This window comes from Zalophus californianus, chromosome 9, assembly GCF_009762305.2.
Source record: "Zalophus californianus isolate mZalCal1 chromosome 9, mZalCal1.pri.v2, whole genome shotgun sequence".
NCBI classification, from domain to species: Eukaryota; Metazoa; Chordata; class Mammalia; order Carnivora; family Otariidae; genus Zalophus; species Zalophus californianus.
In genome coordinates, this window is record NC_045603.1 from 78155340 (window position 1) to 78170656 (window position 15317).

The 15317-nt window shown below is 38.0% G+C and overlaps 1 protein-coding gene across 1 annotated transcript; it reads left to right on the forward strand.

Annotated features, from left to right (window-relative positions):
* The first annotated feature begins 1718 nt into the window (after positions 1 to 1718).
* LOC113922305 (60S ribosomal protein L38-like) lies at positions 1719 to 13077 on the forward strand. Its single transcript, XM_035729326.1, has 2 exons — positions 1719 to 1783; positions 12864 to 13077. Exons 1-2 carry the CDS (start codon positions 1719 to 1721, stop codon positions 13075 to 13077), a joined length of 279 nt encoding a protein of 92 aa, XP_035585219.1.
* The last annotated feature ends 2240 nt before the right edge of the window (positions 13078 to 15317 follow it).

Below are 15317 nucleotides of genomic sequence, written 5' to 3' on the forward strand. Positions count from 1 at the left end.
CACAGGTATGTGAACAATCCCAGCCAAGAACAGCAGACCTGCCAAACCAGCCCCCCAGCTGACTCTATACTTGGGATCAGCACATGCTTACTGTGAAATGCCACTGACATTTTGTGGTTGCTTATTATGTAGCACTATTGTGGCAATAGATAAATGATACAATTAGTCATAAGAAAGATAAAAATAAAAATTCAATGCAATACTTCTAAATACACATCAAGATTTCTGAAATGAAAAAGAAGGAAAATCTCAAGTGTTAGTAAGAATTTAGAGCAGTCAAAACCTTCATACATTGTTGGTGTGAGTGCAACTTGGTTCAGTCACTTTGGAAAACTGCAATATCTTTTATAGTTGAACCTATGCGTACCCTGTGATTCCACTCCTAGGTCTATACTGGAAGGAGATGTGTATGCCCGTTCATCAAGAGACATGTACAAAAATGTTTATAATGGAACTGTTTGTAGTAATCAAAAAATTAGAAACTACTCAAATATCCATCAGATGTGGAATGGATAAATAAGTTGTGGTATAGTCACACAATGAAATAGTATCTAGCAGTGGGAATGAGTTACCACACCTACATTCTACCATATGGATAAAATTCACAAACATAGTATTGAACACAAGAAGCCAGATATGAGACCACTCATTGTGTGAACCCATTTGTCTAATAAATTAAAGCAAGAAAAGGTAATCAATGCAATTAGAAATCAGGAAAGTGGTTATTCATAAGTGAGGATAACTATTGGAAGGAGGAGTGGGGCATTTTAGGGTGCTGGAAATACTCTATTTCTTATTTAGCTACTGGTGATGCTGCTGTGTTCAGTTTGTAAAAATTCATTGAACAATAAACATGACATATACACTTCTATATGTATAGTACATCTCATTAAAAAGGTAAAAAAAAAAAAAAAAATCACAGGTTTATACCAAAGAGGGAGAGTAGAAACTGGATATAAGATATATTACATAGAAATTCTCCTGCAGTTTAGTTGCATTTGACAGAAAAGTCAAAATAGCATTAGCAAAACCACAGTAGTTTATTTCTCCTTCACATAAATGAAATTCAATGGGAGGTAGTCAAAAATTAGCATGATTGGCTCCATAAATCAGAGTCTTTTCTCCTGCTGTGCACTATTTCTGGGTTTCATGGTCCCAGATGGCTGTTCAAGTTCAAGCCACTATAACTGCACTGTAACCAGCAGGGTCCATAAAGGATCTATAAACCATCCATAAAGAAGGATCCATTCTCTCCTTTATGGAAACTTCCAAAAAGTGCCCATAATACTTCTGCTTACATCCCATTGGCCAGATCTGAAATGCAAGGCCATCTCTATCTGCAAAGAAGACTGGGAAATGCAGTCTATATTCCAGGTGATGCATGCCCAACTGCAAATGGGGTGTATTTTTCAAAGAAAAGAGTACAAAGTGAATCTTGGGGGTCAACTGGGAAGTTTTGACATAGCCTTCCACAGAAATCCTTTAATGGCTATCTCTTTCGTTAGCTCTGTGTACAATAGGAACTTGTTTTCCTTCCTGAGCAATGGTTGACAAACATTTTTTGCAATATATTTGTAAAATATTGTAGGTTTTGCCAACCCAATGGTTGAATTACAGCTATTCGATTTGGCTATAGTAGCACAAAAGCAGCCGTATACATTTTGTAACTGAATGAGCATGACTCTCTTCCAATAAAACTTTATTTCCAAAATACGGCAATGGGCCAGATCTGTCCCATGGGCTGTAGTTTGCTGACTTTTGCTCTAGATGCTCCAGAAAGCCAGTAAGCCCCAAGAGGACAGAGAAAACATTTGACTTACTCTCCACTGTGTCCCAGGCCCTGGCATATAGTCCTTGATCAAAAAATACAGATTAGGGGCACCTGGGTGGCTCAGTCGGTTAAGTGTCTGCCTTTGGCTCAGGTCATGATCTCGGGGTCCTGGGATGGAGCCCCACATAGGGCTCCCTGCTCGGCAGGGAGTCTGCTTCTCCCTCTCCCTCTGCCCTCCACTCATGCTCACTCTCTCTTTTTCTCTCTCTCAAATAAATAAATAAAATCTTTAAAAAATTTTTGATTAAAAACTATGGGTAACTATTTAAATGTAACTTCTTCAAGATATTACAGTTTTCACACTGAAGTTTATTTAAAGAAAGAAAAGGAGTTGAGGGATGCCTGGGTGGCTTTGGCTCAGGTTATGATTCCAGGGGTCCTGGAATCGAGTCCCACATCGGGCTCCTTGCTCAGCAGGAAGCCTGCTTCTCCCTCTGCCTGAACCTCCCCCTGCTTGTGCTTTCTGTCTCTCTCTCTCTCTGACAAATAAGTAAATAAAATCTTTAAAAAAAAAAAAAGAAAGAAAAGGAGTTGAGTTGAATTTCACCAAGAGATGGTACAACATTGAAGGCAAATGGAGAGGACAGGAAATGTGTGTTTGGAGGGGAAATGAAAAAAAAAAAAAAGAACCCAAAAAGAATAATTTATAAGCCTGCTAGGGTCATGAGGACTTTATAGTTAGTAAGCAAACAAACAAACAAAATCTCCCCCACTTGCTATGTTCTTTTGGATACTTTTCATTTAAGAGGAATGGTACTGAAGGTCTAGGAAAGGTGTTATTTTTCACGAACAGAGGATCTAAATGTGCTGTAAACCTGGGAAAGTATTATTTCTTCAAGTTGAGTGACTCTTTTCTTCCGGGGTCTACTCCCTTACCCCATTCATCCTTCTCTCTCTGAAAATGATCCAGGGAAACTCTGTGTGCTCCTTCTCTTGGCATTCCACAAATAGAACACAGCAAGACATTAATGAAGAGAGAAAACAGTTTTCCATTTATTTTGCTTTCAGAAATATACTTGGAATGGCCTGTGCCAGAGTTGTACTATATCAAAGAAACCATAATCCAGAAGACTAACCTTTTTAAAATGATAACCAACTGTATTTTGTATTTTCATTGAATTACTTTATTTCCATAAAAACAGAATTTCCATTTTTCCAATCAAGGAGCTGAGTTTCTAAAGCTTCCTGTGGTCTATTTACATTTCCTACAGTAACCTTCTTAAGCAACAGACCAAGGAAAATATGAAACTTATTTTTTTATTTCATTTTCCCTTTTTAAAGGAGCCTCTATATTTTCCTGACCTCATTAAAGACCTCAGAGACAACATCAATTTCCAAATATAAATTAGCAGCAAATTAGCAGATGCCTCTTTATTACAAAAATTATCAACTGTTTTCAGTTATACATCACCTCTGGCTATGTCTCATGCATGAGATACTGTTCCTTTCCCACTTTTTTTCCCAAGAGCAATGACTGAGAAAAGTAGGATAGTAAGATGAATCTACATTTCTATGAGCTGAAGAGAAGGGTTTTTTAAGAGAATTGGCAGATACAATTAAAGAGAGGCTTATTGCTATCTGTTTAAACAAGATAATGAGGACAAGAAACCAAGACTTTAGAAGGTTGCATTTATTCATTTGTTTAAGCCATATTGACTGAGGACTTCTATTTGACCATCACGGTGTTTGGTGCTGATGGAAGGAAAGAGAAATTGTTGTCGGTCATGATATTGCAGACTTGTAAGCAGGTCTCTGTAAGCTGCTCTCCAGGCTTTGGGGTTATTGCAGAAGAAATTATTATAATAAGAAGAAACCTGGAACTTCATCAAACAAATTATTTTGAGAGTGTTCTTGACTTTCCCACATCCTTTGGGGAGCAACAGAGCAGGACCACTATTTAAAGCATGAAGATTTTAAATAGTTGTGTGAATGTCATTGAACCTAAGAATCCTGCTGCTTTCTTCATCTGTTATTGTATTCTCTGTTGCCTATTCAAGTCAACACAAAACAATCCTTTCAAACTCACAGCTTGTCCTGACCTTGTTTGTTGGGGAATACTTCTTTCCCCTTTGGAGAAAACCCCAACTGGCACAGCACTTCTAGACCTTTTTGGCTCCCTCCATGAGTCCTGCCCGAGCTAGATGGAATTACTTACCTGAAAGGTAAATGTGGAAGGAAAAAGGAAGTAGATCCCTTCCTTCTTCTTTTCACTTGAATGCAAGCTGCCCGCAAGGAGCAGGGGTTCTAGACTGATAAGAATGCCTAAATTTGGGACTCTAAACTAGGAAACTCACAGCCTCTGATCTGATCTTCCATAGCAACAAAAAGAAAACATTGGTCTCCACATGTCAACTTCCTTGTTTTATTTCTCAAGTGGTTCAGAACTTGGATAGGGAGAAAAGATGTTATTACTGGTCTCTCCCATCATGATCCCAATATCTGGTGCAATCGACCATGGATTTTGAGAAAAAGAAGACAGGAAATAGAACTGTAGATGAAGACAAAAAATAAAAAATAACAACAACAAAAGACATGCTTAGAGGCATTTGATGGAGCCAGGATGCATAATTTCAGCCTTGGGCTTTAGCAAGGGACATGTTCATCTTTGACCTTAACTACTTCCTTTAGTTCTTTTGAAGGTTCACTTCAGAATAGCTTCTGTGTTCTAGTTGTCCAGGCATTAGGACAGGGGGTGGCAAACCATGGCCCACAGGTCAAATATGGCCTGGCTCCTGTTTTTGTAAAAAAAAAAAAAAAAAGAAAAGAAAAGTTTTATTGGAGCACAGCTAAGCCTATTCATTTACGTATAATCTATCCCCACTTTCATACTACAATGGCAAATTTGAGTGGTTGTAATAAAGACCATAAGGCCCACAAGCCTAAAATATTTACTATTTGGCCTTTTATAGAGAAGTTTACCAACCCATGTATTAGTGAGTTAATAGTCTGCTACCCTCTGCTGTGCTTCTCAGCCAGTTCTGTAAACCAACAGGGGAATATTGGAATATTCAGACAATATATATAAATTGATATAAAAATGGACTATAAAGACAATATATAGTCTTGGAATACTAAGTATTGACCTTCATCTTGGGCCAAAGCAGGATTGATCCCAAAATTGGGTGGCTCGTCTGCCTTTGATCCACCATGTGTTAATTACACTTGTGAATCTTGGTCATGTATATTTCAACTTTACCCACAGAAAAGAAGAGGACTTTATTATGGAACAAATAACAAGAAATGAAGGCCTCACCCATACTGTAGGTATAATCTGCATTTGGACAAGGATAGAAGGAATGCTAGCTGAAATCCTCATTAAAACAAAGGCCAAAAATCTGTTAAGATAGCTTATCATACAAGTGATACCTACCCCTTGAGAATTATGCTGACAAAGAAATAGTACACATACTTAGGGGATCAGCTAGAGACCTTGTGGAAAGCTTTAAGATTAACAGACTTTAATATTTTTTTAAAAGGTTTTCCCTTGAGAAATGGCAGAAAACATATAGCTAGGATGTGATTTGATTTAAATATTTCTGAAAATGTGGCTGGAAAAGGACATGGAAGAGTGGTTACAAAGATAGGAAAGTAAGTGAGACTCAATGAACCCCAAGAGAAGAAAAGTGGGATTGAACCTTAAGAGAGAACTTGTTGAAAGAGAAGAACAAGAAAATCCAGAGGGACTCCTAATTTGAGCCTCAGATGGTAAAGCAACGTGCTTGCGTGGGGGTGAGAGGTCACATTTTGTTTTGTAAACAAAAACGGGACATGCTACAAAGGGAGAAGCCTGAGCCTTGCCAGACATGAGAATGTCGGAAAGACATTGCCACCTGACCAAGTTAACTAGGCTCCAGAACCTGGGTTGGCCAAAATGTATCAGCACCAAGAAAGATAACTTGGCCAGCAGCCTTACTGTGTCCAAATGGAGGAAGAACTATTGGCAGGTATCCAGGTTACATGGAGCTCATCTGAGTGAGCCAGATGGAGTTCAGCTGTCCTGTCCAGTTCATCCATTTATATAATCCCAGTTCAAAGACCCAGGGTACTCATAAGCCCCAACACATAGAAGGCAAGATAGTACCCACACCTGATCACTGTGAGAGCAGATAAATTAACTCAAGTTTGCCCACATAACTGGAACATTGAATTTCTTGATGACAACATTTGAAGTCAAAAGACTTTGGTTTAAATTCTGTTTTCAACAAATGCATTTATGAAAAAGGTTTTACATTTTCTAAGACTTAGTTTCCTCATTTAAATGGAAAAACACCTACTCACAGGGTTTTTGTCAGGATTAAATGCGAAATTGTATGTGACAATGCCTTGTGCCATATTTGGCATATATGACGTATTCAAAATTCAGGAAATGCCATTTCCTTTACACCTTTTTAAAATCAAAGAAGACAGAAAAAAGTGATAGACACAAGCCTGGATTCAATACAAAAGGCATCTAAAAGGTCAACGTCCTCTCCTAATCCCAAAGCCCTTCATTAAAACCAAAAAAGAGGTTAAGGTTTATAAGTTAAGATAGTAGCAGATGCTATGTCTAATAAAGCCTTTTTGAATTTCCCATTAAATTAAAATATCCAGGACTTTAAACAAAAAGACAAAGTAATGACAGTTTTGTAAATAAAAAGTAAGAGAAGGCCATAGTCCAAAGTGCAAGGAGAATTTCCACTGAATGAGTCACCCATGAGAATGGAATGAAATGCATGTTCTTGGATTACACAACATATACTCCACCCTCTGAATCAGAACGGGACAGAAGGCCCCGAAGAAGGCAACAAAAACTTTTCCCAATCCAGAGGGTGAAAGTATGTCCTACTCAGGAAGACAGGAGTCCATTCAACAGATGCTTAGGAACTGTGGGTCAGGCAAAATCATTGCCATTTTCTGCTCTCCCATCCCATTCAGCCTTTCTCCCAGACTGGCAGCCTTTTTTGTTATCTCCACTTAGAGACTAACATTCCTGGACATCATTGCAAGAGGTTGAGTAGCGTGTGCAGGTATAGAACGTTTATATCCTGGGTAATTTAGTCACCTAAGGGAAAGTATTGTAAGCAGGGGCATAATAAAAAAGCATACTGGGCATAGCAGGTGCTGGGGGTGACAGTTTTCATGTACTATATTGTACAAAGGAACCCTATAAACTGTATTAAAATCTCTGCTGTCATAAGACCAGAGAATCTGAGCAAGAAAAGATCCCTACCTAGGATCTGCAAAGTCACAATACATGAACAGTTATGGGGCATCACATTCAACAGGTTGTGAAGACCAACTTTAATTCAGGAAATGGCCTGCAGTGGGAATAGATGGAGCTTCTAACATTTATGGGACTAGAGAACTGATTTAGAGCATTTGTCCACTCTGAGAGCAAATCCCAGGGCCTGGAGGGACCTCTTCCTGAAAAAGAGATGGTAAACAAAATTAAGAAAATAAATAAAACCTGTAAAAAGTCAACACGAAGTAAATGGAGTAGCCTCCTTAAAAGTAAAAGAAATGTTTTTAACTTTTTTCTTATATTTCAAAATACATAAAAATAATAAGCATAGTGTATTAGTTATTTATTGCTATATAACAATATTACCACAAACTCAGTGGCTTAAATAAACACACGCTTGTTAGCTCATACGTTTTATGGGTCAGGAGTTCAGACTCGACTTAGGTAGGCCCTCTGCTCTGTGTCTCACAAGACCACAATCAAGGTATCATCCAGAGCTGTGCTTTCATCTGAGACTTATCTTGGGAAGGATCCATTTCTAAGCTCACTCAGGTTGTTGACAGGATTCAATTCCCTGTGGCTGTAGGACTGAGAGATTCAGCTTCTTGCTGTCTCTTGGATAGAAGCCACTCTTCGCTTTTCATGGCTATCTGCTGTTTCTGCCATGTCAAGTTCTCCAAAATGGCTGCTTGCTTCACAAAGCCAGCAAGGGAGAGAAAGGTCCCAACAAGATGAGAGCTATTATCTTGTATAATGTAATCACATAATCATGTACATGCAGTCATATGCATCCTTCACCTTTTCCATATTCTATAGGTTAGAAGCAAGTTACAGTTCCTGTACAGTTCTACATTCAAAGGGGGATCACACAAAGGCATGAACACAAGGAAGTGGGGATATGGAGAGCCATCTTACAAGGCAGTCTGCTACAGTCTGCCCTCTGGTCCCTAGAGATTCTTTTTCCTGCCACCGGTAAAATAGTTTCACTCTTTTCCAAGGGCCCCCTCTCCCCCAGATATTGTCTCATTACTATATCTATTCAGAAGCCATAATCTCTAGGTCAAGGAATGGATGAGACTCCTTGAGACTCCATGAGATTCTATAAAGCCTTTTGATCTGTGGATCTGTAAAACTAAACAGATAAATTATCTGTCCCCTACAATATTTAATGGTTAGACAGGAATAGGATAGTGGCTATAGAAATTCCCATTTCATAAGGTGAAATAGAAGATACAAAGAAGCCACTGCTCCATAGCAATTCTGAAATCTAGCCAAGCAAATACTGAGTTTCTTAATTAAATTTCAGTGCCTGGGAATAATTCCCTTGTGGCTCTTGATTACTTCCTCTGGGCCTTTGGCTTTGTTTTCAGAGTCACCTGTCCTTTTCCATGAAAGCTATCATGGGTTTACAGCTGAGTAGTTTGTTAGCCTACTTCCTGCCAGTAGAATTTTGTGTGTCGGGTAGCCTCCTTTCATTTTGCACTCTCTCTCCTTTGTGGGCTTTGCAGAAGCAAGAGGACATCCTGGGGAACATGACATGATCAGAATTGTGAGTGGTAACTAGGAGTTGAGCATGGCTCCTGGCTAACAGCCAACAAGAAATTGAAGCCCTCAATCCTACAGCCACAAGGAACGGAATTCTGTCAACAATCTGAGTAAGCTTAGAAGCAGACTCTTCCTTCCCTGAATCTCAAATGAGAGCACAACCTTCATTGACATTTTGATTGCAGCCCGTGAGACACAAAGCAGGGGACCTATCTAACCTAGACTCCTGGAACACAGAAAATGTGAGATAATAGTTGTGTGTACTTTTAATCCACTAAGTTTGTAGTGATACTCTTATATAACAATAGAAAACCAATACAGACAGAATTAACAAATCAGATTTAACAATTATTAACACATGACTAATTCTTTTCTTTTTATCTATGCCTTCTACCCATTTTCCTCAACCCCACTGGACCATTTTGAAGCATACCTTAGATATCATATCATTTCATCCATAAATGGTTCAGTGCATATCTCTAAAATATGAGCTCTTTTGTAAAGTATAATTACATATCATTACAGCTAAATTATTACACCTAAATTTTTTATTATCACCAAATATCCAATGTTCCAGTTTCCCTGTCTCTCAAGTATTTTATTTTTTACAATTTTTTTTTCAAATCAAGTTCCAAATAAATTCTGTTCATTGAAACTGGTTGACATGTCTCTTATTTCTTTCAATCTGTAAGTATAATCTCTCTCTCTCTTTCCTTCCCTCTCTCCCTTCTTCCCTTATTTTTCTTTTTCCTTTGCAATCTCCTCAAGTCCTACGTTGAATTTCCTGTTTTCTAGATTTTGCTGACTGCATTTCTGTAGCATCATTTAACACATTCCTTTCTCCCCTATATTACCTAGAACAGAATTTCTCAACTTGGGCACTATTGACATTTTAGATCAGATAATTCTTTGTTGAGGAATTGCCCTGTGCATTATAAGATGTTGAGCAGGATCCCTCGTCCCTATCCACCAGGTGCCAGCAGCACCCCACCCCAGGTGTGACAACCAAAAATGCCTTCAGATAATGCCAAATGCCCCAGGGAGGAAAGGAGAGCTCACCACTGGGGGAGAACAATGAACTAGAAAAGCACACTTCTGGCACTCACTTGGTAAGACAAATTTTTAAAAAATGACAAGGCATTTTCTCTGTGACCTAAAAATACACATGAAGAAACTGGGTCAGAATCCATAAGGAACAAATATATTGAAATAATACCACATACAGAAGCACTTGAACTTTTTAACTTAAAAAAAAACAGAATGTAGAGAAACCCCAATTTCAATAGCAAAATTAAAATCTGCCTTGGATCAGCAAGCTAGAACATACATTTGAGAACCTTCCAGAATTCAGAGTTAACAACTAAAAAGATTAATTTTTTGTACAACAAACGTTTATTTCATGAGTTTTGACTATATGCTAGGCACTGTAATAGACACTGGAGATACAAGACAGATTTGGTTCCAACCTCATGGTGCTTACATTCTAATGAGAGAGTAGACAATGATAAGAAAACAAATAATAGACAAAAAATTGCTGGGTGTTATCCGCAAACAATGAATCATGGAACACTACATCAAAAACTAATGATGTAATGTATGGTGATTAACATAACATAATTAAAAAAATGGGCAATCATGACAATTAGAATGTGTTTCAATTTTATTTCAAAGCTAATCTGAGACATATTTTTAGATAAGAAAAAAGTCTTTGAAATTCTGTGTGTTTTGGGGCAAAAAGCACAGCAAAACTTAATACATGTATAAATTGTGGGTTTTGTAAGTTTGTAGCTACTTAATTTTTACAGAGCTGTAGCTCTATTTGGGCATATACATAGGTGAATATGCTAATTGTTTGCTCCCATCAAGGATTAGCTATGTATATACATGTGTACATTAACTGTTATCCCCCAAATTCCTTGAACACATTTCATTAATTGTTGAATCTATCACCAGCCCCTCACAGAGTGTCTTATACACAACGGAAGTGAAATGTCTATGGTTTTGAATTAAACTTTTGACAAACTAAAAAAAAAAAAAGCTAATGATGTAATGTATGGTGATTAACATAACATAATAAAAAAATGTCAAAAACAATTGCCGGTTTTTAAAAGTGCCATGGGGAAAATGAATTGGATGTTGTAGTAGAGAATATTTGGGCAGGGGAGAAGCTAAGACAGATAGGACGGTCAGGGAAGACCTCTCTGAGAACAGCCTCTAGGATGGGAATAAGACAAAAGATCCACATAAAGAATAAGAAAAGATCATGTAAGGCACAGATAATAGCAACTGCAGGCACACATCCCCCTCCCTCATAAATTTTGATCTAGGAGTAATTGTGAAGCCATGTAAGCAGAGCATGATGTGAGAGAAAGAAAGACATTGACATAAAATAAAGTTGAAAATGCATATAGGTGTCAAATCCTATGGACCCTTCAACGGGCGTCATAAAATATAAAGGTCATTATCGTAAGTGCAACAGGGAGTTTTTGAAGGACTGAAACATGCCAATATACACACAATAGAAGTCCCAGAAAGAGATATGAGAGAGAAAGGGGCAGAAAAGTTATTTGAGGAAATAATGACTGAAAACATCTCAAAGCAATGCCAAATACTAATCTAAGCATTAAAAGGCATGATGAACTCAAAGTAGGAGAAATGCAAAGGGATGCACTCCTAGATACATCAGAGTCCAACTGTTAAAAGCCAAAGACTGAGAGGAAATCATGAAAGAAGCAAGGCAAAAAAACAAAAACAAAACCAAAAAAACCAATCTCATTAATGTGACTGGAAAATCTAAATCTAGAATCAATCTCTTCACTCAATAAAGGGGAATGATAGTCAATAGATTACACAACAAGCAGGGGCAGAAAATAGTGTAGGTGGACAATCTTAGTTTCAAGGAAGAGATTTTTGTTTAGCCTGGTTTTTTTTTTTAGTCTTTGCTTCCGTGGAAAGGGGATGGATTGTTCAGAAGTAATGGCAGGCAGGGAGACCCGTCACCTTCTGGCATTGATGTAGGCGGGATGCAGAGGACACACGGGAGAACTTGACCTCAGGGGACAACCTGGCTTAGTCAAGTCAACAAAGAGGTGAAAACATTCAGAAAAAAAGTTGAATTTATAGGGGATATTTTAGTTCTCAGATAAAAATGATAAGGAGATGTTTTATGTGAAAGACAGAAAAGCAAGAGATCATTTGAGAATTATAGGCATTCCAGAAGAGGCAGGAGCAGAACAATAGAAAGAAAAAAATGGTAAAATATAACAATTAAGGAAAATGCCCTTGGTTAAGCAAATATTTGAGTGTATAGATTAAAAGGATTCCTGAGTTTCATGTGAAATAATGGACAGTATTGCAGATAGGGGAGAAAGAGATGGATTCCGTAGTTAAATTTTAGAATTTTTTTTTATTTAAAGGAAAAGAAAAATATATCTTCCAAGATTCCAGAACGAAAAAAAATGTTTACAATTCTTGTGATTAAATTATAATTAATGAGAAAGCAATAGAAAGATATTTTCCTATTCAAACATTTAAACATACAGACCTTTTCCTGAGAAAATTATTTGGTTGTTCATCTCAGCTGACCAGGAACTGGGATTTTCATCCCAAAATCAAGAACAGAAACAGAAACGTCACAGTATAATTGATATATGGTGATCACCGTGTTGATAAGAAACCTAGGATTATTTGAAAAACACATTACAAAAACAATATTTTAGATAGAAAATTGAGAAGCAAGTTATTTTTTCACAGAAATCTCACAAATAAAGGTAGTTTAGAACCATTAGAATTCATAAATATGAAACCTAAACATTATTGAGGAGTTCCAGTACAATTAACTTTATTCAAGAATGTTAGCCTTTCTTTTCCTGTCGTCAATAATAGAATAGTACAATGCCTTCTACATATTCTTATCACTGTTATCATCTGCCGTTGTAATAAATTACACCATTAAAAATAAGCAGATGTATAGCAAAGCAAGAGTGTTTTGTTGGGTTTAGTTTCCACGTGCACTCAGTGCTAGATCTCTACCGGACTAGATTTACGACCAAAAGTGTTTTGTGAATTTAAAATATGCTCCACACTCAGTATCATAAAGAAAAACTCAATGTAGAAAAAAAATTATGTAAAAGGAATGGAGGTGATCATAGAAACCAAATAAAACATTGAGTTAAGAATAAATCATGGCTCTCCTTTCTTGCCGCTTGCTGTGCCGGCCGCATGCCCCTCTGCGGCACCCCCCTCCCCCGCCCCCGCCCGCCGTAGCCATGCCTGGCAAAATCAAGAAATCAAGGACTTTTTGCTCATGGCCAGGCGAAAGGACGCCAAATCCGTCAAGATCAAGAAAAATAGGGATAATATGAAGTTTAAAGTTTGGTGCAGCAGATACCTTTATACCTTGGTCATCACGGACAAGGAGAAGGCAGAGAAACTGAAGCAGCCCCTGCCCCCAGGTTTGGCAGTGAAAGAGCTGAAGTGAATCTGGCCTACTGATTTGAACTGTATTAAAGTTTTAAAAATTCTTAAAAAAAAAAAAAGAATAAATCATGGCTGTAACTATTACATGTCCTGAGTACTTACTGCGTTCTGGACACCGTCCTCCCACCAATCCTAGGTTCTCTGCCTGTGTTATTTCATTCCATCCACAGAACAACACTATGAGGTTTATGTCCCCATTTTATAGATGACATAAAGTCACACAGAAAGTGGTGGACACCAAATTCAAACACAAGGAGTCTGATTCCAGAGACCATCTCCCCTCATTATCAGATATACTCTTTCTAAACAGAATTGGATGCTTGATAATTAGAAAAAAGGTAGGATTAAATATATATATTTGTAAAACTCGAATGCAACCGCAGGCATGGTTTAAAATGATACTTTTACTTTGCATGTCATGCCAAAAGATTATGGAACAAAGGAAAATAAAGGAAACTGTGCAAATGAGCTAAACTCCCTATTAAAATAGTAATTATGTTAAGAAATGGTCTTCTAAAGGGGGCCCTTTATCATGTGCCTGTGGCTCAGCATTTCAGTGTTGGGAAGGCTGAGGTATCTTTGTTTCCCTAGGAGCTCCCGCTCGTGAAGTGTTTTCTCTGGTTCATTTGGGAACATCTTTAATAACTCTTAGGAGTTTCAAACAATAGGAGGTAAATTTCTATAATGATTCTCCAAACTTTTTCCTTCCCTCTAAACTATTTGCAGGAGGTGACCATGGCATCACTGGATCCAATGACTCCCTGTGACATACAATTATTCTCTGTACCTCTGGGTGATTGCTGGGGCACGACAGGAAATGGAGGGTCGCCCTGCATCGGAAATATGGCAGAATTTCAAATTTTCCAGCTCTATTAAGACTTTTCTTTAAGTCCCTGGCAAAGAATTAGCACAGCAAAGAGGAATATACTTTTGGAAAGGAGACACATTATTATCATTATTTGCATTTGATGTAATTGTACACCCTTGAAATCCCAGGAATATTAACTGAGAGGGTATTTTTTTAATGATGAAGTGTATATGACCAGATATAAAATCTAAGAATAGGAGAATGAAGATTTTTTTAAAACAAGGAAAACATGGGCGGGCCTGGTTAGGCATCTGACTCTTGGTTTCAGCTCAGGTCATGATCTCAGGATCATAAGATGGAGCCCCAACTTGGGCTTCCTGCTCAGCAGGGAGTCTGCTTAAGATTCTCTCTCCCTCTGCTCCTCCCTCCTACCCACTCTCACTCTCTCTCTCTAAAGTTAAAGAAAAAAAAAAAACCCAGAAAACAGAAGACAAATGGACTGAGAGAACTAAGACAGGGCTATTCCATGGAAGCCAGACTTTAGAAAGCTTTGAAAAGAAGTTATAAGGAATGTTCGAGGCTCCAGAAAGAAAATCACAAGAACAAAAACTATTGGCGATGCCACCTTGAGATGAACTGGCCAAGGTTCCTCTAAAGCCCGTGGATATGAGACAGCTGATGTCTTCTTAACTATCTGAGACCTCTGGCCCTCACTCCACTGATGACTTAAGGTGATGACACAAACAGACACACTCATCTTTTAAAACCAGAACTAAATATTGTATTTTTATATAAGCTTACTGAGAACCAGTCTCAGATTGCAGGTCAAGCATGCCAACAGTGGATAAGACATGTGCCAATGTCTACAGATTTCTGGCTCTACAGTGCTGATTCCTTCAACTCAGGAGAAATAATTTGACACCTCTGAAGCAGCATATTGACAACTGCATACTTGTTCCATCATCTCAGCCATTCAATCCCACTTCAAAGCCTCTCAGTCAGCAATAGCCGCACCATCTTTGGGGCAGCTCTCTCTCCACTCTGATGCGCTCTCGCATATGCACTTCCTGGTATCACTGTTTAACTTTTCATTTCTTTGTCCACATTCACTATATAGAAGAAGTTACTCTCTTCAGCTGCCTCTTCAAATTGTCTGAGAATACTTTTAACAGCTTCCCAAATTGTAGAATAATGCCATCCTAACACAGTTGTAAAACAGACCTGAAATCCAGAGTGGAAAAGCATGAATTTTGCCTCCAATATTTATTTTGTTGGAGGACATTTTCTTTTTTAGGTTTAGGAAGGAGCGCCTTGCTAATTTGGGTTATAAGAAATACCTCCATTTACAAATATCTTTGTTTTGAGACCCCCTCCTAAAACAATACTTTGGATATGAGGTTATGGAGTATTTGATCAAGTTATTTTTGTATATG